This window comes from Papio anubis, chromosome 4 (genome assembly GCF_008728515.1).
Source record: "Papio anubis isolate 15944 chromosome 4, Panubis1.0, whole genome shotgun sequence".
NCBI classification, from domain to species: domain Eukaryota; kingdom Metazoa; phylum Chordata; class Mammalia; order Primates; family Cercopithecidae; genus Papio; species Papio anubis.
In genome coordinates this window covers 178,789,315-178,817,076 of record NC_044979.1, presented here as the reverse complement: position 1 = coordinate 178,817,076, position 27,762 = coordinate 178,789,315, and the positions used below count along the sequence as shown (strand labels likewise).

At 56.5% G+C, this 27,762-nt stretch overlaps 1 protein-coding gene and 1 long non-coding RNA gene across 4 annotated transcripts; both read left to right on the top strand.

Moving 5' to 3' along the window:
• The first annotated feature begins 8,767 nt into the window (after positions 1–8,767).
• On the top strand, positions 8,768–11,724 carry LOC103882560. Its single transcript, XR_644423.4, has 2 exons — positions 8,768–8,936; positions 9,045–11,724. It is a non-coding gene; the product is annotated as an uncharacterized LOC103882560 (long non-coding RNA).
• Positions 11,725–14,932: 3,208 nt separating this feature from the next.
• Positions 14,933–27,052, top strand: SIK1 (salt inducible kinase 1). Of its 3 annotated transcripts, XM_031665784.1 has the most exons (13): positions 14,936–15,258; positions 15,747–15,863; positions 19,535–19,598; positions 19,773–19,934; positions 20,140–20,264; positions 20,391–20,514; positions 21,065–21,288; positions 21,514–21,660; positions 22,066–22,197; positions 22,313–22,529; positions 22,986–23,267; positions 23,749–23,980; positions 24,404–27,052. In XM_031665784.1, the coding sequence occupies exons 1-13, from the start codon at positions 15,103–15,105 to the stop codon at positions 24,777–24,779; spliced, it is 2,358 nt and encodes a 785-aa protein (XP_031521644.1). In that variant the 5' UTR covers positions 14,936–15,102; the 3' UTR covers positions 24,780–27,052. The 3 variants fall into 3 exon arrangements, with proteins under 3 accessions (XP_031521642.1, XP_031521643.1, XP_031521644.1); XM_031665782.1 differs by having other exon boundaries at positions 14,933–15,258; positions 21,514–22,197; XM_031665783.1 differs by lacking the exon at positions 24,404–27,052 and having other exon boundaries at positions 14,935–15,258; positions 21,514–22,197; positions 23,749–24,396.
• Positions 27,053–27,762: the final 710 nt, after the last annotated feature.

Genomic DNA, 27,762 nt, shown 5'->3' with positions numbered 1-27,762 from the left:
GCAGGCTGGGCAGGGACAGCAGGCAGGGGTCCCTCCCCCAACACAGCCCCCCCCTGCTGTGTGGGCCTCTGGGGTCCTGCCTTACGGGGGTCCTGTGTCACCTCAGTGGGGAGCAGGAGATGGGCCCGGGGCTCGGGGCTGCCATCTCCACCCTTGGTCTGGGGCTGAGCTGTTGTGGAGCAACTCAGGGACCACATGTTTGTAATTTGGGGACAATTCTGCCTTCCTGTAATTTTATTGTATTTAGTAAATGCGGTTTAATTTTCTTCCTGTATAGACTTCTCAAATAACTACAAATCAAAAAAGAGCTTGCAGGCCCGTCGGGGCAACCCTGGCCTCCGAGGACCCAACACCAGGCCCGTGGCACACACTCATGCCCGCTCTCACTCCCACACACTGTCACACCTGCACTCACGCCACGCACATAGCCACACACACAGTGGGCACACTCACACCCCAGTCACGCACAAACACACATCCACGCACCTCCCTCTGCGGCTTCCTCCCGCAAGTCCCCGCACCCCCATGCACCCCCATAGAGTCCCCATCAGGGCTGCTCCCCCTGCCCCCCACCCGCAAGTCCCCGCACCCTCATGCACCCCCATAGAGTCCCCATTAGGGCTGCTCCCCCTGTCCCCCCCCCAACCTTGTCATTTCCCACTTCCGTTCCCAGCACCGGCATTCGGCATTTGCCGCGGGACGAAGGCTGGTGCAACAGAAGCCCTGCCAGCGCCACGAGCTGACGCCCGTGTAAACACGGCTGTTCGGCGCACACAGGAGCCGCCTCTGGCCTGCCAGACACTTCCTGCCCAGAGGACCACAGACCTGAGGCCGGCTAGGACTAGAGGACCGCGGCTCACCTGCCATCAACAGGCTTGCAGGGGCCCCTCGCTGCACCCAGGGGGCTGGGGCCGGGCCGACCACCAAGAGAACTCACCGTGCATCCCCTGCCGGCCTCCTGCTCAGGGGCAGCCGGGACGTGGGCAGCCGCCTCCCAGACTCCAGCCAGGGTCCCGGATGTGGGGAAGGCCACCCGTCAGGCGAGTGTGTATGAGACATGGGGACAATGGGGGCACCCCGCAGAGACACCAGCTTGTCCTGCCACGTTCTCCGTGTGCTGGATCGGGGGTGGCTGCAGACCGGCTGCTTCCCCTGGCTCATCTGGCTCGCAGGTGGTCACGGCTGTGCGGGTCTGTTCCTCAGCTTCCGGGGGTGCGAGGCAGTGGCAGTGCAGTGGCCCTAGTGGCTTTATGCTCCCGGCACAGCTCCGGGGGGGCTGCCGTGGTGACGATGCCTGGTGGGGCAGCACTCTGTGCCTGAGTCTCCCAGGAGGCCCGCCTGGAGTCTGCAGCCCGTCCTGGGTCCTGTGATACCCTTTCCCTGTGTTAAATCCCTTCCTGCTCAGAGTCCTTGGGGCCACTCTGCCCTGCTCAGACCCATCTGTCATGAACCCTTGAGTGAGTGGTGCTGCTGGGGGCTGGTGCCTGGAGGTACTGGGTCACCTGGAGCTGGGAGGGTGGGCAGAGGAAGTGCCACATGAGGAAGCTGCAGGGGTCTCCATTCTGGCCACACAAAGTGCCCGAAGTGGATAGTGCTTCCGGGGGAGTGGGGGTGACTGGAGGGTTGGAGGGATATCTGGGACGGCTCCCTGGGGGCAGTTCTCTTGTGAGCGTCTGTGGATGTGAAAATCCCTGTCATGTCACCTTCCGGGATGTCCATTCTACTTCAGTGCCAAGTGTAAGTACACAGTGCCTGACTCACACCCTCTGGGCATCCGCTCCTGTGCTCAGAGCACCCTCCGCCAGGCACCCCCCATCCACACCCAAAGGCAGGCCCAGGCGCATGGCTTGGGTGACAGAATCTATTGGGGTCAATCCCTGCAAGTCCAGTGGGAAATCAGGGTGGAGGGAGTGGGCAGGGCCGAGTGGCCGCGTGAACGAGCAGTGTCCTGCCTCCAAGGGGAGCCCCGGTAGATGACCAACTGTGTGAGATCATCTACCTGTTCCTCCAGGTCACAACAAATCCATCCTTCCCCAGCCCGTTTCCAACTTGATTGAAACACCCCTAAACGCTCCACAAAGTACCTGCGCAGCCCTGGGCTCCAAGAGGCTTGGTCAGGGGTGAGCTTAAAGGAGAGCACGCATGTGCACACACACAGACCCACCCACACAGACACATGTGCACACGCATGGATCCACACACACACACACACGTACACACAAGCTTGTATACACAAACACAAGCACTCACAAAATCACACATGTGCACACACACTTGTGCACACAGTAACTCATACACACGAGTAAATGCCTGCATTCACCTGACAACACAAACATGCATGCATACAGCAGACACACATGCACACACCTGTGCATACCCATGAGCACACAGCAAATATCTGTACACAGCCGAATCCATAGGTGTGCATGAGAAAACACATACACAGATACACATGCATGTAGTGCACACAAACATACACAACGCACATACACAAGCACACATGAGGGCACACACGGAGAGATTTTGGATCTTTGCTCGTAAATCACTAATTATAATTTTGTAATTATAATTACTAATTTTGGTTCTTTGCTCGTAAATCACTAATTTGCTCGTAATTCACTAATTAATTCACTAAGTAATTCACTAATTAAATTCACTAATTCACTAAGTAATTCACTAACTAAATCACCCATCAGCTTCTCCGACAAGAGTGGCATGGGAGCCTCCCGCATGCCAGGTGAGTTCTGAGTGCTGAAGCTCCCACAGGAAACGGTACGTCCCGGGAGCAACAGTCTTGAAGACTATGGATGGCTTCCTTGTCTTGCCCTGGCCAGAGGCGGGGCCCTGGGTTAGCACAAGGCTTTCTCAGATGAAGTTCCAAAGTTTCCCCATAAAAGGAGCCACTCTGAGCTAGCATCGCCCACGACATCCTTCCAGGCCTGGCTCCCCTGGGCCACGTGGAGGGAGCGGGCAGGCGGGTCTGTGCAGCGGACGGGGCACCCTCCCCATGTAGGGAAGGTGCTCTGCTCTTCCCACCCTGGGGCTCGTTCCCCGAATCCGGCCCCCACCACCCTCCGTGGCACCCAGCTACGCCCCTGCCGCTGTCCTGTTCATCCTCTCACACTTTTGGGGGTTTGGTGGCTTTAGCATGGCCTGTCCCCTCCAGGGACCCACCGACCTGCATGCCAGGGTTTACTTCAGCCTCATCTGGGAAGGGAGCAGCCCTCGGGAGGCCCCTCGAGTACACAGGAAATGAAGAAGAGAGAAAATGAGGCTGAGCTGCTCCGATTGGCCCAAGGGTCCTGAGTTGGAAGATGACAAAGAAACCCCTCCCTAGAGTCTGGACTCTGCTTCCCCAGTCCATGGCCATGTGGCTCAGCAGCTGGCGCGAGGGCACCCAGGAGGATGGGGACCCTCACCCTCTGGGGACTGAGGGCCGGGAAGCCCACTGAGCACTCAGGGTGTCCTGCCCCGCCCTGGAGAAAGTGGCTGGAGCCTGCACCCTGGGTTTAGAGGGTGAGGCCAGGGAGCCAGGCAGGTACCAGGCCAGCTCCTGCTAGGCCACCCTGCGGCCCATACCTGTCTCTCACGTCACTCAGGTCTGGGAGCCTCTCCCTGTGCTTCCTCTGCCAGCACATGTGTGAGTGTGTACATCACACACAGATGACACGTGTGCACAGAGATGTATGCACACAGAGGGATGTGCACACACACTCACACAACATCGTTATGTTACAACGCCCTCTTATGCCTGGGGACATTTGGGAAGATGCTTGAGTTGTTTGGTTACTCCTTTCTAACTCGCCTATCTCCCAACCGTTCACACCTTGTCGGCCCCCAACCCCAGAGCCTCCAAGTCACCTCCCAGGTGCCACTGTCAGCCCTGACACCTCCTTCCTGGGCAGGGGCTGTGAGGAGACACCTCCTTCCAGGACAGGGGGCACCATCCGGGCAGTAACATGGGCCACAGTTGCCCCGTGACCCTCCCTACACTTTGTTGCTGTCCCAGCCGCAGGCCCGGCCCTGACACACAGCAGCTTCTCCAGCCAGCTGTGCAAAAAAGGAACGCGTCCTCCCTGGGCCCACGGCTGGATGGCCACATAGCAGAGTTCCTCCACAGCTCAGTGGTGTTACCCTGGGATCTGAACATGGCAATGGCCTGGGGCGTGATCGCGAAAAGGGAAAAGCAGTGTTACCAGGGACATCCTCCTGGGGGCTTTAGAATCTCCCCCTTGGAGGGGAGGAGAAGAAGAGGGAGGGAGAACTGCCGGCCCAGCCCCACGAGTGGAGGGTGCACTGAGCCACTGACCTCTGGTCCCTGCCTACCTGGGAGCTCCTCCCTCACAGGCAGTGCCAGTCTGTGGCAGGGGTCAGGCCACCTGTTCTATTTGCCTTTAGTTCATAGCCTGATCAAAAGGTTAATGAGTTCAAAGTTACATTCCTTATCTCATTTTTAAGATTGAATGAGGACTCAGAACCTGCACCTGGACCAGTGACCCTGGGCATTCTCTCCCATCATTGCACAACCACAGAGGCTTGTATCTCCTTGCCGGCCTTTTATTAGGTGCAGCCACGGGTCCTTTGCTCTCTTATTCACCGCTGACGTCTGTACTAATGACGACACGCTTTCGAATGCCAATTGGCTGACTGAAGTACTAGCCACAGGTTTGTTTCTTTTTGTTCACACCCAGAGAATATGTCCTGGCAATACGCTCCTGTTCGACGTTATTATGCAGTGATGCTATATGGCAAATGTGCTCCAGGAATGACACACTCACAAGGCAGTGTTTGGCCTCCTGTAAAAAAAACCCACAGAGACAAATAACTAAGAAAAAAACGTGGAAGAAAGATGTAAAGGATTCATGCCTTTAATATATAAAGAGTTCTCAGAATAAATAAGCACTGCTCTACTAGAACCACCCCCTCCTGCCCTTAGTCCAGATTATTTGGGTGTGCTGACCTAAATTCTTCACCTCCAGAGATTAAACATGACATAAACCTGGCCAATGAAGGGCTTCCCTGGGACAGTGGCTGGAACTATCAGGGAAAAGATGTGCTTTCTCTGTAGACTGTGAGTTGGTAAGATGTTAGCTACCTGTCTTAGTCTGCTTTGTGCAGCTATAACAAAATATCAGTCTGGGTAATCTATAATGAACAGAGATGTATTGTGTGCTCTCCGTGTCATCCCCCGCCCCGCCCTCTGCTCTGTGCTCTCCCGTGTTGTCCCCCGCCCCGCCCCCCTCTGTGTGCTCTCCCATGTCATCCCCTACCCCACCCTCCGCTGTGTGCTCTCCGTGTCATCCCCCGCCCCGCCCCCCTCTGTGTGGCTCCCACGTCATCCCCCGCCCCACACCCCGCTCTGTGGCTCCCATGCCGTACCCCGCCCTGCGCCCTGCTGTGTGCTCTCTGTGTCGTCCCCCGCCCCGCGCCCCGCTGTGTGCTCTCTGTGTCGTCCCCCGCCCCACGCCCCGCTGTGTGCTCTCCCGTGTCGTCCCCCTTATCCTGGAGCCCTCTCCCAGCCCCACTGCTTTGTGGGTGTCTGCTGTGCTGGGATTCTCCTCTCCACTCTCCCTTGCCCCTCAGCCCCTGCAATTGAGATGTGCCTGTTCTGCCCATGTCTCAGAGCAGCCTGGCCCGACTTCGCCGTTATTTCAAGGGTGACCATCAGTGTGTGCGCCCTGGGCCTCAGCTTCATCTCTGTGCCCTGCCCTCTTCGATGCTGGTGTTGGTGGAATCGAGTCTCCCCAAAACTCACATCCCCCGGATGCTCAGAATGTGACCTTATTTGGAAACAGGATCTTTGAAGATATCATCAGTTAAATGAAGATGAAGTCAGACTGGATTTGGGCGGAGCCTCATTCCAGTGGCTGCTGTCATTATAAGGAGGCCGCGGGAAGACGTGGAGACGGAGGCAGCGATAGTACCTGGAGAGACGTGTCTACAAGCCACAGGACGCCAAGGCTTGCCAGCAGCCACCAGGAGCCAGGAGAGGCATGGGACAGGTCCTTCCCCACAGCTTGCAGAGGAGCTCGGCCCTGCCAACACGCATTTGGGCTTCTACTTTCCAGAACTGTGGGGGAACACGTCTCTGTGGTTTTAAGCCCCTAGTTTGCATTTCAGCAGCTCTAGGAAGCCAGTACAGTACTGAAGTCAATATTGATTTAATCGAAGTTTCATTTTTAACTGCATGGTACATGGCATCTCCTGTTTTTCCCTAAGCCGGTCGAGCCTGGTTTAAAAAGAACAAAAAGAACTCCTGAAGAGTAGCATGCGGCCCGCTCAGGAATGCAGGGGCAGGGGCAGCCGCAGGGGCAGGGGCAGCCACAGGGCCCTCTGCGCTGGGGCCCGCCCCAAAGCTGCCCCACCTGCGCCTCACAACAACTTCAGGATGCTGGGACCACACACTGCCCCATAAAGAAATGGAGGCAGGGCGCGGTGGCTCACGCCTGTCATCCCAGCACTTTGGGAGGCCGACGTGGGTGGATCACCTGAGGTTAGGAGTTCAAGACCAGCCTGGCCAACATGGCGAAACCCCATCTCTACTAAAAATACAAAAATTAGCGGGGCGTGGTGGCACGTGCCTGTAGTCCCAGCTACTTGGGAGGCTGAGGCAGGAGAATCACTTGAACCCGGGAGGCGGAGGTTGCAGTAAGCCTGGGTGACAGAGCGATTCTCTGTCTCAGAAAAAAAAAAAAAGAAAACAGAAATGGAGGCCCAGGCTAATGACATCCCAGCCAGGGGTGCCCAGCAGGGACAGTCGGAGCGGGGCTATGAGCCGGGTCGAGGAACCCAAAGTCCACCTCTTCCCACTGCCCAGAAGCTGACCAGCCCCAGGCTCATGAGCCAGCTCCGGCCACCAGCAGTGATCGAAGAAAGAATCTTCCAGCCCTTGTTCCAGAATCAGCCGGGCATCTCCATGGGATCTGCCAGGCATGGAGTGAGAACCTTCCCTGAGGACATGGACTGTTCCAGGAGAGGGAATGATGAAGATTGGGACATCCAGGCCCTCCACTGCTTCCTGTCTTTTAAGTGCTGGAGCTTCTGCTGGATTCCATGTTACAGATCATATCACATCCTCCATTCTGTGACATCTCACCTCCACTGTTGGGACATCACCCTGGGAAACCAGGGTGGCCCGTCCCACCTGAGAAAACTGAAGCAAACCCAGCTAGTTTGAGGATCTGAGACTCCTGTGGTTCCAATCCTGTGGGCCCAGGTCCTGAACCTTCTTGCTGATTTCAGATCTGCAGTTCATTTGTGTAAAAACGGTTCTGGAAACTTTCTTCCAGGCCTGGGAGTGACTGAGAAATTCCTGGCCCTGAGGAAGAGCTGATTGGACCCTCCTGGTCCAGCTGGTCCCAAGGGGCTCTGCCCAATTTCAAACTGTCACCTTGTTCTCAGTAGTTTTGAAATGAACTGTGTTTTACAAGAAACACGTACTTATTTTTCCCCATCACACTTTCGTTCTTTCTGGTTTAACAGGGACCACAGTGGAAATGCCAGCAAGCTGGTGGTGTGCTGATGCCACTGGGCCTGGTCCCACATCACAGCCTCCCTGTAAAGTGTCACTTCAGAGTACTCTGTCATTGTCATTAGCCGATCCCAATGACGTCTGTACTTGCTCATGCCATACGCAGTCCATGTGTTTTCTTTTTAAACAAACAACAATACCACCCAAAACCACAACAGCCAGGTCAAAGTGAATGACACCCCAGCAGACCACACTGCAGGGGCTGGGGCTGTCCTTAGGGCCCTGTGTCCTGCTCAAAGTCAGGGGCTTCCATGGGTTGCCTTGGCAACCCAGGGACTCAGCTCCCTACTCTTTTTTTCTTTCTTTTCTTTTCTTTTCTTTTCTTTTCTTTTCTTTTCCTTTCTTCCTTTCTTTCTTCCTTTCTTTCTTCCTTCCTTTCTTCCTTTCTTTCTTTCTTTCTTTCTTTCTTTCTTTCTTTCTTTCTTTCTTTCTTTCTTTCTTTCTTTCTTTCTTTCTTTCTTTCTTTTCTTTTCTTTCTTTCTTTCCTTTCTTTCTTTCGAGATGGAGTCTCTCTCTGTCACGCAGGCTGGAGTGCAGTGGCGCGATCTCGGCTCACTGCAACCTCCGCCTCCCGGGTTCACGCCATTCTCCTACCTCAGCCTCCTGAGTAGCTGGGACTACAGGTGCCCGCCACCTCGCCTGGCTAATTTTTTTGTATTTTTAGTAGAGATGGGGTTTCACCGTGTTGGCCAGGATGGTCTTGATCTCCTGACCTCGTGATCCGCCCGCCTCGGCCTCCCAAAGTGTTGGGATTACAGGCTTGAGCCACCACTCCCGGCCCTTCGCTCCCTACTCTCTGTAGCTCCCAGACCCTGCATGGCAGCCAGGCCCGCGGGTCCCAGGAGGTGTCTGGGGCCCTCTGCTTAAAGATCCCTCTCAGTGGCTCTGCCTGTGGTCTCCGGAGACCCCTCCTCCACAGGCGGTGCTGGCCCACAGGCACCAGGCTGGGCATCCAGTCTCGACTCCGACGGCTCTCAGATAGCCAGGCTGTCTCAAAACAAGCTCCTGAAATGTGGAGACATGGCTCATCCAGTGGCAAATGTTGGCATGGGACCGGGGACTGTGAGAGAGGCTGGGGCTGGATGAGCTGGGTCAGGTGGGGCCACAGTCTCACGCTGAGCTGTGGTGTCTGTTCCACAGGGCCTTGCACGGCATGCAGAGAAAAGGGCCCCCCCATGCTGCCGCCCCCCCCCCCCCCCCGCCGCCCCCCCCCCCCCCCCCCCCCGGCCCCGCCCCCCCCATGCTGCCGCGTGGGGCTGTTCAGTCGGGACACTGAACATTGCCACAGTGGAATTCTAGGCAGACAACTTCAGCTAACGGTTCTGCTTGCCATTTGGTGACCTGGCAAGACACTTCCTAGATAAGTCTGGAAAAGGCAGGACGCCTCATCCTGTTTTAATAAAAAGTGAGTAAGAAAACGTCAGCTTTGAAGAGCATTTCTGATGCTTTTTGTTTTCACCTTTACATACTTACTTTCTTGATTTTCTATGGAATCTTTTCTATTAATTTTTAGACTTAGAAAAAACCGGCTTCATAAGAGAAGGCCCGGCAGTGGAGGGAGCATTTCATCGTGTTCCATAGACGCAGCTGAAATGGACGGAGACCCATCTGGAAGCCGTGGAGAGAGCCAGTGTCTCTTCAGCCTGCCCCAAGACGGGGGTCCTCCTCTCTCCCCCATGATCCGGGCTTGGCCTCTCTGGGCTGTGAGACGCACAAGTGAAATGCTTCAACCTCAGAGGCCACAGGGACCTTCCACCACAGGCCTCATGCTCATTCCTGCCACTTGCTTCCCATCCCAGCTCCTTCCTCCTCAGCTTGGCTCCAACAGCCCCGAGTCCCTGCCTCCCTTTCCCTGTCATCCTTGTCTGGCCGTGCCCAGCGCTGTGAAGCCAGAACAGACCACACTGCTCTACGCACACCATGGGCAGGCAGGCAGGCACTGGGCAGCAGGTTGCAGATGGATGTGGATGGTGCCGAGGACCCCCACTAGGTCTGGCTTCCCAATCTTGGCCTCTGCTCTTCTTTCTCCTCTGCTAAGAGCCTCTGCTCAGCGTTCAGAGAGGGAAGGTGTGGGTGGCTGCCTCCTGCCCCATGCCCCCGCCTCGGCCCCCACCTCTTCCCTCTCCTGGAGCAGTTAGTGTCCTCAGAGAAGGTCCTCGCTCAGTCCACGCCTGGCAAATCCCACGGAGAGGCCTGGAAGCAGTTCCCTCCACGGCCAGCATTCTTTCCTTACTCATCATCTTATGCTGTTACTGTCTCCGTAACTGGAACCGACGGTCCTCGAGAGAAGGTGTCTTGTCCCTCCCACCGTGCCCACAACCTTCACGCGGTGCCTGACACAGAGCAGGGTCTCTCGAGCCTTTGAGGACATCTGGAGGACGACTCTGAACTCACCCTCGCGTTGCACCGTCTCACCTCTCTCTAGGGGCCTGTCCCTTCCCACAGTGACCTTTGAAGCATGTCTGTCTGTCACCGTGTCCCGGCACAGTCTGGCCATGCTCACTCATGTCCACCCGCTGACTCATTGCAGCTGGCACGCTTCTTGCAAATGGCAGAAACTCACACATTTTTTGCATGAGTAAATAGTAACCCAAAAAAAAAGATGGTTTACGTGCTCTACACTAGCAGCCAGCACGTCACCTGGAAACACCAAGACGAGAGCCGCCACTCAGACATCTCCATCTCCTGGGATCCGCGCTCCGTGTGGCCCTGGCAGAGTGCCCAGGATAAAGGGCATGGCCAGCACCTGCGGCCTGCTCTGGGCCCCAGTCCTGGTCCCCGCATCTGGACGAGGCTGTAGCATCCCAGAAGCTTCTGCTCTGCCTCTGGGGACCTTTGCTCCATTTGCAGAAGGTTTCCTTCTTCCTGCAGTGAGGCGGGTGGTGACTCCAGAGCTGCCCGCTCAGCATAGGGCGACCCCCTGCCAGGCTGTCCATGGTGCTCTTCCTAAGTGAGCCCCCCCACCCCCGGGGGAACCCCTGGCTCTGTTTGGGGCCTGGCAGACTCTCCCTAGGGCTGGCCCCTTCCTGCACCCCCCCCCCGCCCTCTGACCTCAGCATATGGCTCAGGGACACAGACACCCAAAGGCCTCCTCTTGGGTCCTCAGCCTTGATCTCAGCCACGGCCCTGCTTAAATATCAGGAAAACGCATTGGCCACATAAATAATTCCTCACTAACGGCAGTGACAGAAATCGGAACCAGCAACCCTAGAGGGCTGGAGCGGGGGGGCCACCTGGCCTGTGAACAGGCACATTGCTGCTGCTTTGCTGGCCTTCGTGGTTCATTTAAGCGGCCTGCGGAAGGCCTCGCCTGAAAGTGGGTGGTGTCTGAGATGGGGAGGGGCCCTGCGCCCAGTAGGACCCACACAACTGTGGCAGCCATAGAGCCACAAGGAGCCTCAGTGTAGGAGGCGAAGGAGACAACGTCCCGGGGGCAGACGCTGGGACTGGGCAGTCTCTGGTTTGACCTGTTCACCATGGGTTATTGACTTAACCTGTGGACAACTGGGCCATTCTTTGAGGGTGGAGGGGGTTGGGGGCTTTTCTCCTACCTGCCCTTCCTAGGCCAGGGCCGTGGCTTCCTGACCTAGTGCACACATGTCTGTCAAGCTCTCCGGATACAATGGGGCAAAATGACCAATGTGGCCCCCCGGGTCCCTGAGAAGGATGCCACTGCAGTGGTTAATCTGATTTTCTGGCACCTAAAGCCACTAGGCTGAAGCCTAAAAAAAAAAAAAAAAACGAAACAAAATTTTAAAAGTACAAAACCACCTGAAGCAAAGCCAGGAGCATAGAGAAGGGCCTCAGGCATCAAAGCGGGGAGGGTCGGTCGGGAAGAGGAACCTGTCTGACTCCTGGCTGCACCAGGAGATGCCTTCCTCACCCAGGGCGGCGCTGGGGCCGGCTGCGCACCCATCCCTCTGTAAAAATGCTGCCCCACGCTCCACTCTCTGTGTTTATCCATTTATTTTGAGAGTTTTATGACACGCTTGTGGCCCACGCTGCAACTATGAATATTAAACGAACCCATTTCCTGCTGGGGTTTCCAGTCTTAAGGCCTAAAACACAAGACGAACTCCAGAAACATGGCAATCATAAGGCAGGCTGAAGAAACTCCACGTGGAAAGGAAAACTGTTTTCCACAAATCTGTAATAATATGCAAACCATAATAATAAAGTACCATTCCTGCAGACTTTGGGAGCATTGCTTCCATTACGTTCAGTGAGGAGGTTCTCGAATCATTTGCTTGTATCCTTAGACTCACACCATGTGTTTTATTTTTCCTCATAATGTGTTAAAAGCATGGAAGACCAGAAAACAGAAAGCAAATCAAAGCTTCTGAAAGGAAATACAGCTTCCGGGGGTCAAGGACACAAATAACAATGAAAGACACTGGGTAGCAGAGGCCTGGTTGAAGCACAGACTTAGTTATGAGGGTGCCAGGGGTTCCCCCACTGGGGAGACGGGACTGCAGTTCCAAGCTTGCCTTTTCCTCTGTGCTTCCTGCCTTTCTCTGCAGAGCAAGCTCCTCACCCGCGGGGCCAGGGAAGGGAAAACAGGATGGCCATGGTTGGCACAGGGCTGTTCGGGGTTTTGGAAGCTCAGGGCTGGGTCGAGGTGAAAGGTCAAGGGCACCTGAGTGTGGGGACCTGTTCTGCGGAGGCAGGTTTGGCTGCAGTTTTTATTTGGTGCTGATGAACTGTTTCCAAACAGCCAGCCAGGTGTTTGCAAATACCTAAGACCTTTTGGAAGACGCTGGCTAGGGTGGGAGGGGTGGGGAAGCCTGGTTCCTGGACGAGGGGGGCAGATATTTTAAGTCACAGGCTGAGGGACTGAATGGTGAGTGTGATCAGGGGCCTGGTTTCTCCCCCACCCCGCCTTTTATCTTTGTTCTTTTTTGAGACAGGGCCTTGTTCTCTTGCTCAGGCTGGAGTGCAGTGGTGCAATGACAGCTCACTGCAGCCTCAATCTCCCAGGCTCAAGCCATCCTCCCACCTCAGGCTCCCAAGTAGCTGGCCCCACAGGCCTGCGCCACCGCACCTGGCTATTTTTTAAATGTTTTATAGAGGCGAGGTCTTGCTATGTTGTCCAAGCCGGTCTCAAACTCCAGAGCTCAAGTGATCCTCCTGCCTCAGCCTCCCAAAGCCCTGGGATTACAGGCAGGAGCCACGGCCTCCAGCCTTGTTTTTGTTTAGCTCTCCTAGGAGATTAACAGGGTGTTGGGGCCTCCAGAAGAAAAAAAGGCAGATGTCAACTGTTCAGCTGAAAGGAACTAAAAACATTCCCCTGTATTCTTGGTGTATAAACCTGGGACAAAGGAAAAAGCACTTTGAACGATTAAGGAAAACTTTGGGACTCTTCATTTCCTTGAAAGCCTTTGAAAACCAACTGACTCCCAAACAACCCCCGTGTGTGGGGGGGGGTGTGGGGGGGGCGATTGGGAAATCTGTAGTCAGACTGCAGGGGCGAATCAGGAGAAGCTCATCCTAGTTTCTCCGGGCCCTCCTCCCAGGCGTCCGCCCAGGCAGGAAAGCCTCCCGAGAAGGGTTCCAAGTTTTGTGCCAACTTCCCTGAATTCTCGTTCCCCCTTCTGTGAAGTAGTGTTATTTAACACAAGGAAAAATGACCCTAGGCGCGATCCAGAATCTAACTCCCAAATGTGTCCTCAGGCTTAAGAAATACCTTCGCCCATAGCCTCTGTCTGCCCTGGAGAAAACGTTTTACGTTCGGATGAGGCAGCGGCCGCGGGCAGGGACCGCGGGCAGGGAAGTGGTCCCGCGTCCCCGTCCCCTCCCCAGGCGGCCGGCCTGGCTCTGTCACCGCCCGCAGCGTCCGCCCGGGCCCGCGCGGGACCAGAGTCCCAGCCCCACATGCTGCGGGAGCAGCCCCGGGGCGCGCAGACGCCAGCGCCGCTGAGGGCCGGGGCCGGGACCGGCTGCGCGGCTGGGCTTCCAGAGCGGCCGGCCACGCTTCCTTAGGTTTCAAGTTTCTAACTTGCTGAACATGTGAGATTATAACAGCAAAAGCGGCTGACGTCCCCCAGAGCAAGCGGCCTCTCGGGGCCTAGGGCGCCCTGGGTGTGGCCGCGGCGCCTCGCGTGGCCCCGCGCCCTGCAGCGCCCTGGGGCCTCCGCGCCGCCAGCCCCACGCGCGAGCCCGCGAGGTCCTCGGACCCCCGCACGTCCCGAGGCTCCGAGCCGGGACGAACGCGGGTCACGTGGAGGGGCCGGCGACCCCTGCCCAAGAGCCGTCCCCTCCCGGAGGGAGCGAGCATAAGGCGCCCGCGGGACCCGGCCCGAGTCCCCGCGCGTGGAGGAGCGGGCGCGCCCGCGGCGGTGGGGCCGCCCGCAGTGCCCCCAGCGCCCGGGAGGGGGCGCCCGGCGGAGCACAGGCGGGCGGGCCTCGGGCGGCGGGCGCCCCTGACGTCACCGGCCCGCGGTCGCCAGGCAACGGCCTCATCCCGCGCGCGTCAGAGCCGCCAGTCTCTGGCAACTGCCCGACCTCCCGCTCTCCCTCCTCCCGGCGCTGGCCGCGCGTCGCTCCTGGCGTCAAAGCGACGCGTCATCGGGCGGCCCCGCCCGGGCGGCGGGGGCGGGGCAGGGGCGGGCCTGCGGGGGCGGGCCGGGCGGGCTGGCGGGGCCGGGCGCCATGTGGCGGAGCGCGTGGCGGCTCCGGGCTGACATGCGGCGGACCCGAGGCGGCAGCAGCCGCGGGCGGCGGCCGGAGCAGGGCGCTCGAGCAGCGCGAGCGGCCGAGCGGGCGGCTTCCTGGCCCGGCGCCCGGGGGCGGCTGAGGAGGCGGCGGCAGCGGCGTGGGCTCCCGCGCGGGAGGTGGCCGCCGGGGGCCCGCGCCGTCGCCGGTCCGGGGCTCGGGCGGCCGGGTGGCCACCGCGCAGGGGTCCCCGGCCGTGCGTGCGGGGTCGCGGGCGGCTGGCGGCCCCGCCCCGGCCCCTGTTACGGGGCCGGAGTGGGAGTGGGTCCAGGGGTTCAGCTGGGGAGCCGGGGGTAGGGTTGGAGCCGACCGCGGGCGGAGGGACTGGGTGTGGGGGCGGTCCAGGAACCCCGAGGTGCCTGGGGAGGTCGGGGGTAATGGGACGGACGCGGGCGGTGGGGCCGGGGTGGAGTGGGGTTAGTGGTCCTGGGATCCGGATCGAGCCGACCTCGGGCGGCAGGGCTGCGTGTGGGAGCGGGTCCGCGCCCAGAGAGGTGCTAAGGGGTCGGGTGGGACGGAACCGACAGCGGGCGGTGGGAGGCGAGTGTGGAAGTAGGCTCAGGGGGTCCCGGGATCGGGACGGAACCGAACTCGGGCGGCGGGGGCGGGTTTGGGAGTGGTCTCAAGGGGCTCAGAGGGTCGGGGGTCCAGGTGGAGCGGACCGCGGGAGGCGGGGGCGGTTCCACACTTCCCAAGGGGCTGGAGGGGTCCGTGGATAGAGTGAGGGCGACAGGCGTGGGAGCAGGTCCCGCGTCCCGTAGGGACTGGGGGCTCCGCGGGCACGGGTGGAGCCGACCGCGAGCGGCGGGGGCGCTGGTGGGCCCTGAGCTCTGTGCGGCCCCGCAGGTGCGCGCGGAGCCATGGTTATCATGTCGGAGTTCAGCGCGGACCCCGCGGGCCAGGGTCAGGGCCTGCAGAAACCCCTCCGGGTGGGTTTTTACGACATTGAGCGGACCCTGGGCAAAGGCAACTTCGCGGTGGTGAAGCTGGCGCGGCATCGAGTCACCAAAACGCAGGTGCGTGGGGGCAGCGGGACCCAGCCGGCGGGGCCTTCCCACTGGGCCCGGGGCGACCGACCCTTGGCGGGTGGACCCCATGCGGATTCAGTGCTGCAGGCTTGATTGTCGTGGTGGGTGAACAGTAATCGTTTTTAGTTCGGTAAAGAAAAAAATGCTTTATGTTGCTGCATAATTTGCACATATATTGGGAGAAAGCAGAGAGGATAATGGCAAAAAAAGGACCAACCTGAGAGTGCAGTGGTTCATGGACTCAGAGCTAAGCCCTGTAAACTGAGCCTGCAAATACTTAATGCACTTACTTAACTCGGATTATTTTAAATAACATTAGTGGTTACTTTGGTTATGTTTTCCCAACTTCTTGTGATCCTTTGTAGACAAAGTGTTGAGAAATTAACTTGCAAAAGATGAAATGTGTAAATTAGGTTGAGGGTTTTTTAAAAAAACAAAACAAAACAAAATATCCTTTTTCTTTTTAAAATCCGTAGGTTGCAATAAAAATAATTGATAAAACACGATTAGATTCAAGCAATTTGGAGAAAATCTATCGTGAGGTTCAGCTGATGAAGCTTCTGAACCATCCACATATCATAAAGCTCTACCAGGTAAGGGGTCAGCTTGCCTTTCTCTGCTAATCCTGGCAAATGTGTTGTATTTTATTGCCAACAACGGAAGTCTGCAATTTGTGAAAGTCCCTTTTGGGGGGTGTGTGGAAGTTGGGTATTTGGTTATATAAGGTAAATAGACTGATTTTTATAGGCTGTGCAGATATATTTGCAATTACTGCTTTTGGATCATAATTGAGATTTGCTTCATTAGAATTTTATTTAGTATCCTAACCTGATCCAGTTTTAAATGTGTAGAGATCTATTGTAAATTTGCTTTACTATGAAAACAGACAAATGCATCTGTAGGTATTGCCACAGGTCACACATTTAGTATAAAAGGACAAATTTGAGTGAAACTGGAAACTTCTACCTTTGCAGATAATTATTAAACTTTAAAGCCAGCTGCTCTTACCGGTTTTCATTAGTTTATTTTTGCAAGGACAGTAGTAAGCATTTGTTTTCCCTATTTAAACTCTTCCATGAAAAACGGAGAGATGAAAATACTTTTCCATAGTAAGAGTAAGGAGCTTGTCATTTAATCCACGCTAGGAACATGCCTTGCCCTATCTGTTGGTTTATTTTGTGACTTACTTATTTTGTGATTTAATTTTTGTTCTCATGTTGAAATTAATAAATTGTATCATCAGGAAATAAGTACTAATCTAATGAGAACAGCAAAGCAATCATTTACACCTCCCTGATGATAAATGGCCACTTTTGCAGGGGTGAAATCAAGTCTTCTTGCAGAAGAAGTTCTTTGCAGGTGCTATTTCATCCCTTTGTGTTGGGTTGAAGTTCCTCTTAATGATTCGTATGAAATGGAATGTGAGACGACTCTGGGATGTTGTGTGTGTGTGTGCAATTGGGACGGCTCGGTGTACAGTGTGGTAGGAGAGAGAATTATGATTTGAAATTATCCTCCAAAAGCCTCTGCACTAGATTAAAATAAAAGTAGCGGTATTGGCGGAGCTTGTGTTCACTGTGACGACAGTTTGCTCAGTGTCTTTAAGCCCAGAATTCATGCCGTGTTCACCTGGTTTGTGTTTTGTTTCTGTTGTCATTTTTCAGTTGTGTGCTCCATGGTACTGGCGTACTGTCTGTGCAGCGTGCCCAGCCCATTTCCTCAGGGGTGGGCTGAGCTGGTTTTGTTTCTGACTTTGCTCAAGGCCTGAACCCTAATGGAAGTACCTTCCTTTTCTTCCTGTTCTTCTCCTTTCCCATTGTGTGGAATTAGCTCGTTAAAGAAACAAATTGCCGTGTGATTGGTGCTGGAGGTCTTTTCTGGAGGTGCATTTTCTTACTGCTGCTGTATGTAATTCTTAACTGTTTGGAGATGATAGAATTTAGTGGTGTAGCAATGACGTTTATTCCTCTGGTTTTGACGCTAGTGTCTAATTTTCTTTTCTTTTCTTTTCTTTTCTTTCCTCCTGTCTTTTGTTTTTGTTTTTTGTTTTTTTTTTGAGACGGAGTCTGGCTCTGTCACCCAGGCTGGAGTGCAGTGGCGCAATCTCGGCTGACTGCAACTGCCGCCTCCTGGGTTCAAGTGATTCTCCTGCCTCAGCCTCCCAAGTAGCTGGGATTACAGGCGCCCGCCACCACACCCGGCTAATTTTTTGTATTTTTAGTAGAGATGGGGTTTCACCATTTTAGCCAGGATGGTCTGGATCTCCTGATCTTGTGATCTTGGCCCACCTTGGCCTCCCAAAGTGCTGGGATTACAGGCGTGAGCCACCGTGCCCAGCTGCTAGTGTCTAATTTTCATTACGCTGGCCGGAGCCCCAGAACCCTGCTGAACGTTTTTAGACTTTCAAAAAGTTTAAACACTTTGACTTTTCATTCTTTTCCTCCTCCTCCGTTTCTTCAGTTGGGGACAGGGTAAGCAGTGGTCTTAGAGTTATTCCACCACACACAGGGCCGGGGCAGTTAAAATTCTTGCCAAACTGCTAGAATTTATAGAACACTTTTCTTACTAGATTTGAGCAACTCAAAGCAGGCCGGGCGCTGTGGCTCAAGCCTGTAATCCCAGCACTTTGGGAGGCCGAGGCGGCGGGATCACGAGGTCAGAGATCGACCATCCTGGCCAACACGGTGAAACCCCCGCCTCTACTAAAAATACAAAAACTAGCCGGGCGTGGTGGCGGGCCAGTCCCAGCACTTCCTGGAGGCTGAGGCAGGAGAATGGCCTGAACCTGGGAGGCGGAGCTTGCAGGAGCCGAGATCAAGGCCACTCGCACTCCAGCCTGGTGATACAGCCGAGAGACTGGGCTCTCCTCAAAACAACTCCAAAGCAGCAATCTTTGAAGCATCTTTTTTTTGAGATGGAGTCTCACTGTTGCCCAGGCTGGTGGCAGTCGTGGCAGTCGATCACGAGTCCCACCCCAACCCCATCCCAATCCTGCTCTGCTCCAACCCACGCGAACCACAGGCCACCACACCTGGCTAATTTTTGTATTTTTAGTAGAGGTGGGGTTTCACCATGTTGGCCAGACTGGTCTCAAACTCCTGACCTCAAGTGATCAGCCTGGGTAATCCCAAAGTGCTGGGATTACAAGCGTGAGCCACCGCCTCCAGCACAAAGCATCTTTTTAAAAGGAATAACTGTATATTTTGAACCCAAATAAATCTTTTTTCATAAGAAGATACTGTCTCATCCTCTCCAAAATTTTTCAGTACTCACAGACATATGTTATATTTTTAAATTTCTTTTTAAGTAAAATAAAGTTATTGATCAGTGAATGAACTTGGAAGGGCTATATTGGCATGGTTGTTGGGTGGCTACATGCTGAGTGATGGGCTGTACACTGAGCAGCCCACTGCAGCTGACCTGGCAAAGCTGGGTTCCCACAGCCTCATTCATCCTGTCAATCAAGCGAGTAGGAATGGGGTGTGCGTTCTCTATTACTCAGGTGGCTCTGACCATTGATTGGACTCATCTTTTGCCTGCTAGGCTTCTATAAAGCCCAGCAAACTTCCAGCAGTCTCCTCCTCTGTAGCCTTCAGAGATCTGTCTCTCCTTTTTTGAGATGGAGTCTTGCTCTGTCGCCCAGGTTGGTGCGATCTCTTGCTCTGTCGCCCAGGTTGGTGCACAGTGGTGCGATCTCGGCTCACTGCAACCTCCGTCTCCCGGGTTCAAACGATCCTCTTGCCTCAGTCTCTTGAGTAGCTGGGATTACAGGCGCCCACCACCTCACCTAGCTAGTTTTTGTATTTTTTGTAGAGATGGGGCCTTGCCACGTTGACCAGGCTGGTCTCGAACTCCTGGGCTCAAGCGATTCTCCTGCCTTGGCCTCCCGAAGCGCTAGGATTACAGGCGTGAGCCACCATGCCCCGGCCTAAGCATTCTCAAATTGTATGTGAGGTGACTTGAATTAAATATGACCACAGAGGAGAATTCTAACATATTTAGACCTTTCGTGAGAGCAAAGGTGTCTCAGGATAGGTAAGTCAGTGAGGAATTCACCTCTGATTTTTTTAAAGCTGTCTTTATGAGGAGGAATCTCCTGTGTTTTTTTTTTTTAATTGCAGAAATTTTTCTTTTCTTTGCATTTTTAAATGACGAATGCTTTTGTCCTAGAGAAGTTAGAAATCTCCTGGGGTTCTGGTGGATTGTTTGTAGCACTGCCTTGTGCCTTTTTTGTGTGGTTAAATGTCAGGTCTTTCTTTTTTAGGTTATGGAAACAAAGGATATGCTTTATATCGTCACTGAATTTGCTAAAAATGGAGAAATGTTTGGTAAGCCACACTCATTTTTAACATCTGTTGAAAACCAGTGGCACGAACGTGTCTGGATTTGCACGGCCAGTGTCTGGGCCACACATCCTAGGACCTCGTGGTGTTCTCCAGGGCCCTCTGGGTAGTGGGCAGGCTTTGCCCTGGGGGCTGTAGCTTTGTTTTGTGGCTCCTCAGATTATTTGACTTCCAACGGGCACCTGAGTGAGAACGAGGCACGGAAGAAGTTCTGGCAAATACTGTCAGCCGTGGAGTACTGTCACGACCATCACATCGTCCACCGGGACCTCAAGACCGAGAACCTCCTGCTGGATGGCAACATGGACATCAAGCTAGCAGGCACGGAGGGCCCGGGGTGGGAGCAGGGACATCAAGCTGGCAGGCACGGAGGGCCTGGGTGGGATCTGGGACATCAAGCTGGCGGCACGGAGGCCCTGGGGTGGGGGTGCGCCCACGAGCGGCCCCAGCTTCCCGGCATGTGCCTAAACCACAGCCCCTTGCCATTTGCCATTTAACCTCATCTGTCTGTTTCTTTGCATCTCAGATTTTGGATTTGGGAATTTCTACAAGTCAGGAGAGCCTCTGTCCACGTGGTGTGGGAGCCCCCCATATGCTGCCCCGGAAGTCTTTGAGGGGAAGGAGTATGAAGGCCCCCAGCTGGACATCTGGGTAGGAGCCGCGTGCGTGCAGACCCCCTTCCCGAGGCCGCATTCCCTGAGGGCGCTGTGTTCCCGGGGGCGCTGGGTTCCCAGGGGCACTGCGCTGGCGCTGACGTGGCTCCGTGGTCCTCAACAGAGCCTGGGTGTGGTGCTGTACGTCCTGGTCTGTGGTTCTCTCCCCTTTGACGGGCCTAACCTGCCGACGCTGAGACAACGGGTGCTGGAGGGCCGCTTCCGCATCCCCTTCTTCATGTCTCAAGGTGGGTCGTATGGTCTCGCGTGGGTAGGGGCCTGTGTCTCCTGCAGCCCCTTTGCGGCTGGCTTCTGAGTCCTTGTTGAGTCTGGGAATCAGGCCCAGGTTACTGTGGGCTGCAGGAGAAACCCAGCCCATGGATGCCTTCTCAGTGCCCTATTTCTAGGGTGGACAGGTGCCCTTGCTGCACAGGCTGGTGCCTCATGCCTGCTGTCCCCGCCCAGCACCCACGCCCAGGGCGCTGGCATCATCCCTGAGTTCAGTCCACTGGCCGTGGCGCACCCGGCTTTTCTGTGTCATAAAGATGCCTGTCCACGTGGTGCTCAGGCGCGGGGCATGGCAGAAGGGTGGACCTAAGTGGTTCTCTGTGTGGTGGACACAAAGTATGGTGGACCCCAGGGGCTGGATCCCTGGCTGGTGGCACCCCTTGGGTGGCAGGACTGAGCCGATGGCCCGGCCCCTGCTCCTGGCCGCTGGCGTGTCAAACCACGTGGGGCGGTGGGTGGGAGCACAGGTGAGGTCCCGCCCCCCCGGCTCAGCCTCCTGCTTCTCCGCAGACTGTGAGAGCCTGATCCGCCGCATGCTGGTGGTGGACCCTGCCAGGCGCATCACCATCGCCCAGATCCGGCAGCACCGGTGGATGCGGGCTGAGCCCTGCTTGCCAGGAGCCGCCTGCTCCACCTTCTCCGCGCACAGCTACAGCTCCAACCTGGGCGACTACGACGAGCAGGCGCTGGGTATCATGCAGACGCTGGGCGTCGACCGGCAGAGGACGGTGGAGGTGAGCCCGGCCACACTCGCCCTGGCCTCACCCGCAGGGGCTGGGCGGCTGTCTCGGGAAGCAGGCACTCACCAGCCGAGTTAAAACGGGAGCGCAGGCTAATTTAGGGGCAGGCTTATCCACCCCACTAAAGGATATTCTCAGTCACCCAAGAATAACCTGGGAGCGGGTGGACCCTGGGGCTCCCCGCCGCCCCGTGCTGACCTCTGCTCCTCTCGTTCCCAGTCGCTGCAAAACAGCAGCTATAACCACTTCGCTGCCATTTATTACCTCCTCCTCGAGCGGCTCAAGGAGTATCGGAATGCCCAGTGCGCCCGCCCCGGGCCTGCCAGGCAGCCGCGACCTCGGAGCTCGGACCTCAGTGGTTTGGAGGTGAGGGGGAGGTGTCTCCTCCCGGGCCCCAGGCTCCCTCCACCCTCAGGCACCCTCCCCCGTCAGGCACCCTGTCCCGTCAGGCACCCGCTTGGAGGGCGGTTCCTTGCATGGGCACTGGGTCCCAGGCCGTGTGGGGAAGGGGGCGCCAGCTGCCGGGGGCTGGACCCTGCCCAGAGGCCACTTGTCCCTGACTCATCCCGGGGCCGGCCTGTCACGCCGCCTCCTGGCAGTGCAGCACCAGCACACGGTCCTGAGCCCAGCCTGGCCAGCCAGTGTCCCTGTCAGCTGTCACGCCCACCAGCAGGCAGCTCGCACTCCAGACAGATGCCAGCTTGTCTCTTCTCTCGCTGGCGCTGGTGGTCCCGGAGCCGCTCCCCTGATGGCCTCTTTCTCGTCTGCCAGCTCCAGGTGCCTCAGGAAGGCCTTTCCACTGACCCTTTCCGCCCCGCCCTGCTGTGCCCGCAGCCGCAGACCTTGGTACAGTCTGTCCTGCAGGCCGAGATGGACTGTGAGCTCCAGAGCTCGCTGCAGTGGGTGAGTGCCCACAGCGGGTGTGGAGAGGGCTCGCTTCAGCCTAGCCCTGGTGCCCCCAGTGTGCCCGGGTCACCCGGAGCCCAACAAGTCACTGGCTTGTGTCTCTTCAACCCAGCCCTTGTTCTTCCCGGTGGATGCCAGCTGCAGCGGAGTGTTCCGGCCCCGGCCCGTGTCCCCCAGCAGCCTGCTGGACACAGCCATCAGTGAGGAGGCCAGGCAGGGGCCAGGCCTAGAGGAGGAGCAGGACGTGCAGGAGTCCCTGCCCAGCAGCACGGGCCGGAGGCACACCCTGGCCGAGGTCTCCACCCGCCTCTCCCCACTCACCGCTCCATGTAAGTGTCCCCGGAGGCCCAGGAGGACACCGGTGGATAGGCTTACAGTCGATGTGAGGGTGGGCTAATTTAGAATGAATGTTTTGCCCGGCAGCCTCTTAGGTTGGACTTCTCAGGATTTGCCATTTGTTTTAATCCCTGAGACCACACGGTTGATGCTTAGAGCCTGCCCTGCATGTGGTCGTTCGGGTGGAGGATACAGCGTGGAGTTTAGCCTCCAGCAGGGTCCTCCCCAGGCCGCCCCGGGTACTGGGAGGGCAGCCCCTTGGCCTGAGGTCCACCTGCAGCTGCACCGTGATGGTGGCCTGCCTTTGGGGCTCCCTGGGCTCTGGTGGCCTCGAGCTCTCTTCCCACCAGGTTGAGGGCAGGGATGGGGAGGCCGGCACTGCCATGTGTGCACAGCAGGGGCGGGGAAGCCCGTACTGCAGCGTCAAAAGCGCCGTCCTCCTCCCACAGGTATAGTCGTCTCCCCCTCCGCCTCGGCAAGTCCTGCAGAGGGAACCAGCTCTGACAGTTGTCTGACCTTCTCTGCGAGCAAAAGCCCTGTGGGGCTCAGTGGCACCCCGGCCACTCAGGGGCTGTTGGGCGCCTGCTCCCCGGTCAGGCTGGCCTCACCCTTCCTGGGGTCACAGTCCGCCACCCCGGTGCTGCCGACTCAGGGGGGCTTGGGAGGAGCTGTTCTGCTCCCTGTCAGCTTCCAGGAGGGACGGCGGGCATCGGACACCTCACTGACTCAGGGTGAGCCACGCTCCTCCCACACGCACCTCCACCTTCCCCGGGGAGCCGTGTGTGTCTCTGGCAGCACGTGACTTTGTCCCCCTGTTCTCCACTGGGCCTGGGTGGGACCCTCAGTGCTCTGGGCAGGCTGGGGTGCTCAGTGCTCTGGTGGCTCGGGGGGTTACGGCCTGCTGGAATGGACACATATGTGGGTCCCTGAGCACGTGGCCTCTGTGGCTGGTTCTGAAAGTGCAGGAGACAATTCCGTGTTGGGCAGCACCTCCCGACTTGGAGGAGGCATGGGATCAGGGAGGGCCTTGGCTGCCAGCTGCCTCCTCGCCACCGTGGGGCTTGGGTGCCAGACTCCTGTCCGGCCATGCTTGTGTCACCCGTCCTTTCCTTACCCCCCCACATGAGGCTTGGAGACCCCCTAAGCCAAGGGCTGTGGATGCTGGGCTAGGAGCCAGGAGGCCATTGACCTCCTGATTTGCTCTCCCTGCAGGGCTGAAGGCCTTTCGGCAGCAGCTGAGGAAGACCACGCGGACCAAAGGGTTTCTGGGACTGAACAAAATCAAGGGGCTGGCTCGCCAGATGTGCCAGGCCCCTACCAGCCGGGCCAGCAGGGGCGGCCTGAGCCCCTTCCACGCCCCTGCACAGAGCCCAGGCCTGCATGGCATTGCAGCTGGCAGCCGGGAGGGCCGGAGCCTGCTGGAGGAGGTGCTAGAACAGCAGAGGTAGGGCCTGCCCCCACCCTGGGACCCCGGGTGGACACATGGCAGATTGTCTCCTCCAGGAACCTCATTTGCTAAGCGGTCCCGTCCTCTGTGTAGCCCAGTGCGCACCCCCGCTCCCAGCCAGGGAGGTGTGTGGGGCACAGGTCCTCGGTGCTGAACCATGGGGGTGCAGCAGCGGGTGTGTCTTTTAAAGTCCCTGGGTGGGTGAAGGTGGCGAGGAGTGAGAACGCCTGTGGCCACGTCTCTGATCTGCTGAGAAGCCAGGTGGAGAAAGAAAGGTGGGGAGCAGTCAGGGATCAGCCATGCACCTGCCCTCAGCAGCTGCAGCTGGCAGCTCCACGGGCGGGCCCTGCCACACAGGCACTTGGAAACCCGAGAACCCTGTGAGCCGGCGCAGTGACCGCCCGTCCTCTGTTCCCACAGGCTGCTCCAGTTACAGCACCATCCGGCCGCTGCGCCCGGCTGCTCACAGGCCGCCCAGCCAGCCCCCGCCCAGTTTGTGATTGCCCCCTGTGATGGCCCCGGGGCTGCCCCGCTCCCCAGCACCCTCCTCATGTCGGGGCTCCCGCTGCTGCAGCCCCCACTCCTGCAGACCGGCGTCTCCCCAGTGGCCTCAGCGGCGCAGCTCCTGGACACACACCTGCACATTGGTGCCGGCCCCACCACCCTCCCCGCTGCGCCCCCACCACGCCTGGCAAGGCTGGCCCCAGGTTGTGAGCCCCTGGGGCTGCTGCAGGGGGACTGTGAGATGGAGGATCTGACGCCCTGCCCCCTGGGGACCTTTGTCCTGGTGCAGTGAGGGCAGCCCTGCGTCCTGGCGCGGACACTGACTCTTACAAGCAATAACTTCAGAGTAGGTGAAGATGTCTGGACTCAAAGCCGAGAACTTTCTAGAAGCGAAATAAGCAATACGTTAGGTGTTTTGGCTTTTTAGTTTATTTTTGTTTTATTTTTTTCTTGCACTGAGTGACCTCAACTTTGAGTAGGGACTGGAAACTTTAGGAAGAAAGATAATTGAGGGGCGTGTCTTGGGGGCGGGGGCAGGAGGGGAGCTGGGGGGAGGGAACATATCTGCAGTGCCGTGGTGTGGGGATCTCGGCCCCTCTCTCCGGGTTCCTTGTGGTTGAGATGATTACCTCGGACGTCCACGGAATCGAGCGGGCGCATCGTTGTCCGCTTGTGTGTGTGTGTGTGTGTGTGTGTGCGCGCGCGCGTGCGCGTGCATTGATTACTATCCATTTCTTTAGTTAACACTCTCCACTTCCTGATTTATGCTTTAATGAAAACTGTGAACTTTCCGCTTCATGTATTGGTTTTAAAGCAGCTCTAAGTGGTCAGCCCAGGCGAGGATCACCTACAGGTTCTAGGAATTCTCTCCGCTGAAATCAAAACCTGGAAGACACGTTGTTCTCGTTTTAGATGAGAAGTTTTATAAACTACTCAAGAGTTAGTTTTCCAGGACTCTTTGGAGGAACCGCAGGAAGAACCTCAAAGAGGGCAGAGGTGACTTCAAAGTGCGGAGGACTCTGTCCTGAGGGTCCCTTGGCCCTGAGCCCCCAGGCGCCCTTGCAGAAGCCCAGAAGCTTCTTCCTGCTGCACCTCCCGTTTCCGCTGCTGATGACGTTGGTGCATTTCATGATGGGGTCCAACAAGAGCACCTGACTTGGGTGAAGTTGTGCAATATTGGAGGCTGACTGCAGGGCTGGGCAGCTGGGAGACGGGTTCATGGCTCATGGCTCAGGGCCATGCCTGCCCAGGCCGGGACCCCCCGACCGCCCTGACCGCCCCTACCTGGGCTCTTCTTTGGCTTTTGTTCAAGGAAGGTAAAGTGAGAGGTGTAGGTCAGTGTTTTCAAGTTTTTGTTTCTTTTTTTAAAGCAAATCCTGTACATGTATCTACACGGGAGACAGGTAAACACTACTTATTTGTTCTATTTTGTACTACACGTTTGTGTTCCAGGTTTAAGCTTCCCTCAGTCATGTTGTTAAGAAGCGTCCCTGTCAGCACAGGTGTGCGTTGAGGAAGGAGCCCCAGGGCCTTCCCTCCCTCAGCACTGGGGTGGAGGCCGCAGGAAGGGGCAGCCCTTACCTGGCAGGTCCGGGCGCACCTCTGGCAGGTGGACTCCGTGGGGCTCCACCAGCCAGAAGCCTCTGGAAGGCAACAAAGGCAGTGCTGCTCCCACTCGCCCTGAGTCCAGTCCCCGCCCTCAAACCCAGCCCAGGTGCCTTCAGCTACTTCGGCTTCTCACACCCTGCAGTGTTAAACAGAGGCATTGAGAAAGGGGAAAGGCGGGTACTTTTAAAAGCCAAAGATTGAACCAGTTACTTGAGGGTAGGGAGGCGGGCCCAGTGCAGGAGGCTGCATCTCTGGGCTGCCAGCGCCCACCGGGGGCTGCGCCTGTGCTGTGCCGCAGGGAAGCTGGCTGCCCCCGTTCCTGCTGCTGCTGCTGCTCTGTGGCTGTTTCAAAGACTGGACGAGAGGCTGTCTGGAGGGCAGACCTGGTGCCTTGCCGCAGAGAAAACACCAAAGTCTCCTGTTCGCTCATAAAGAAGTCTTTGGGATGGGAGAGCATCCAGACCATCTTGGGGCAGCCAGGCCCTTGCCTTCATTTTTACAGAGGTAGCACAATTGATTCCAACACAAAACCCCTTCCCCTTTTTAAAATGACTTCTGTTCTAATGCCACAGATCAAAGGCCTCAGAAACCATTGTGCGTTTCCCCTTTGAAGCAATGACGAGCACTTTACTTTCACAGTGGTTTTTGTTTTCTCTTATTGCTGTAGAACCTCTTTTGGAGGATGTTAAAGGTGTGTTTTTCTTGTTTTTTTAAGAGTGTGCTATGTGTTTTGTAGATTTCTTGACAGTGCTGTAATACAGACGGCGAGGCAATGGCCTATTTAAAGACACTACGTGATCTGATCGAGATGTACATAGTTTTTTTTTTTTTTTTTTTTTTTTTTACCATAACTGAATTATTTTCTCTCTTATATTAACATGAGAAATGTATGCCAAATGATTAGTTGATGTATGTTTTTTAATTTAATATTTAAATAAAATATTTGGAAGGAAAAAACCTTGACTTTTCCCCTTCCTCTCTCATCTCTCTGGGAGCTCTTTCCTTCCGAGCGGCTTCCCTGAGAGGCCACATCCTCCAGGCTTGTGGAAGTTTCAAATCTTAAAGAGGAGGGCGCGGTGCCAACTCCTGCATTCCACCTCACCGCAGGGAACTAATGGCCTTCCGTCTGAAGAGGACCCCTCCCCTGCGGCAGCCACAGGTGGCCCCGTGGTCTGCCCCCTCCTCAGGACTCTTCCCCAGTGGCCGGGCTCAGTCATTGAAAGTCTCAGCGCCGCCTGGGGCTGCCGGCACCATCCATCCTTAACCCGTCCTCCGCCAGGTTCTCTGAGCCGGTTATAAATTAAGCAGTTGGAAGAATCTCACAGCCAAACCATTTCCTGGTCTCTAAAAGACTTCATCACCTTCTAGCGATAGGGCACGCATTGCTGCTTGTAAGAACAAATGATTTGTTCATGTTGGCACCTGGTGGATATTTTGGTTAAAAACAGCTCTTCAACCTCTCCGCTCCCATTAAGGTGTCATTACCAAAGTGGACCCCCTTGTGCACTGTTGGTGGGAGGGTCAATGGCACAGCCTTTGTGGAAAGCAGCGTACCCACTCCTCAAAAGATTCGAACCACCACATGATCCGGCCGCTCCTCCTAATGGTACGTACCCCGAAGAACTGAAGGCAAGGTCGGGAGAGGTTTGTACACCCACGTTCACAGC